The sequence below is a fragment of the Aplysia californica genome, unplaced genomic scaffold (assembly GCF_000002075.1).
Source record: "Aplysia californica isolate F4 #8 unplaced genomic scaffold, AplCal3.0 scaffold00229, whole genome shotgun sequence".
Taxonomy (NCBI): Eukaryota; Metazoa; Mollusca; class Gastropoda; order Aplysiida; family Aplysiidae; genus Aplysia; species Aplysia californica.
In genome coordinates, this window is record NW_004797499.1 from 1,088,399 (window position 1) to 1,089,170 (window position 772).

At 44.9% G+C, this 772-nt stretch overlaps 1 protein-coding gene across 1 annotated transcript in view; it reads left to right on the plus strand.

The window, feature by feature from the left end:
- The window catches only part of LOC106011967, a gene marked incomplete in the record, with an annotated part of 11,437 nt that overhangs the window by 4,476 nt on the left and 6,189 nt on the right, over nucleotides 1-772 (plus strand). Inside the window, 1 exon segment of the mRNA XM_013083390.2 lies at nucleotides 320-638. Coding sequence (XP_012938844.1) covers nucleotides 424-638 — 215 coding nt within the window.

Below are 772 nucleotides of genomic sequence, written 5' to 3' on the forward strand. Positions count from 1 at the left end.
CTAGCACGTGCCAAAAAGTGTTTTGTTTTGAAATAGATTATTTTTCTCAGGTTTTGGCCAGTGCCCGTGTATGGTGGAGTTAACTGAAACTGAAATCTGCTGAATTGACACTCTTTCTGTGGTTTAGCTGGGTTTTTGGTTAAGAAAGTTGTTCACATAGAAGAAGGTGAAAATGTGAAAATTTTATTACCTTTCATTTTACTGCTGTTTTTTGGATTAACTGAGTTTTGTTTAAGCCGATTGCACTGTGTATACAAACAAATAAATGTACAAGTTTTATTACTTGTACAAAACCTTTCTCTCTGTCTTATATTTACAGATGCAACAATGTGGTCAAGCTGAGGTCTCACACTTTCAGACGTGACAGATACAGTGAGATCTTACTCTCACAGATGAGAGAGTGAGGTCTCAACCAGAAGCAATATGACGTCGGCCATGCATCCACCATCACAGCTAAGTAGCCCAGCCAGCACGGAGAACCAGACCACTGAGAGCTCGGAGACTTCCCCGAGCGATTCCTCCGAGAAGAACATGGTGGAGTGGACGCGGCCCACAGCGCTGGAGAAGATGAGCTTCAACTCACTGGCTCGGGTGTCAGAGGTCATGTTACTGGACAGTCAAGGCGGGGTGTTGGCACATAAACGTTGTATCCTTTGTCGCTGAAGCTGTTGGGGGGTTTAGTGGTAGTGCAAAAACGTTGTATCTGTTGTCACAGAGACGGGAGGGGGGTTGGGCGGGGGTTAGTGGTAGTGCACAAACGTTGTATCCTTTG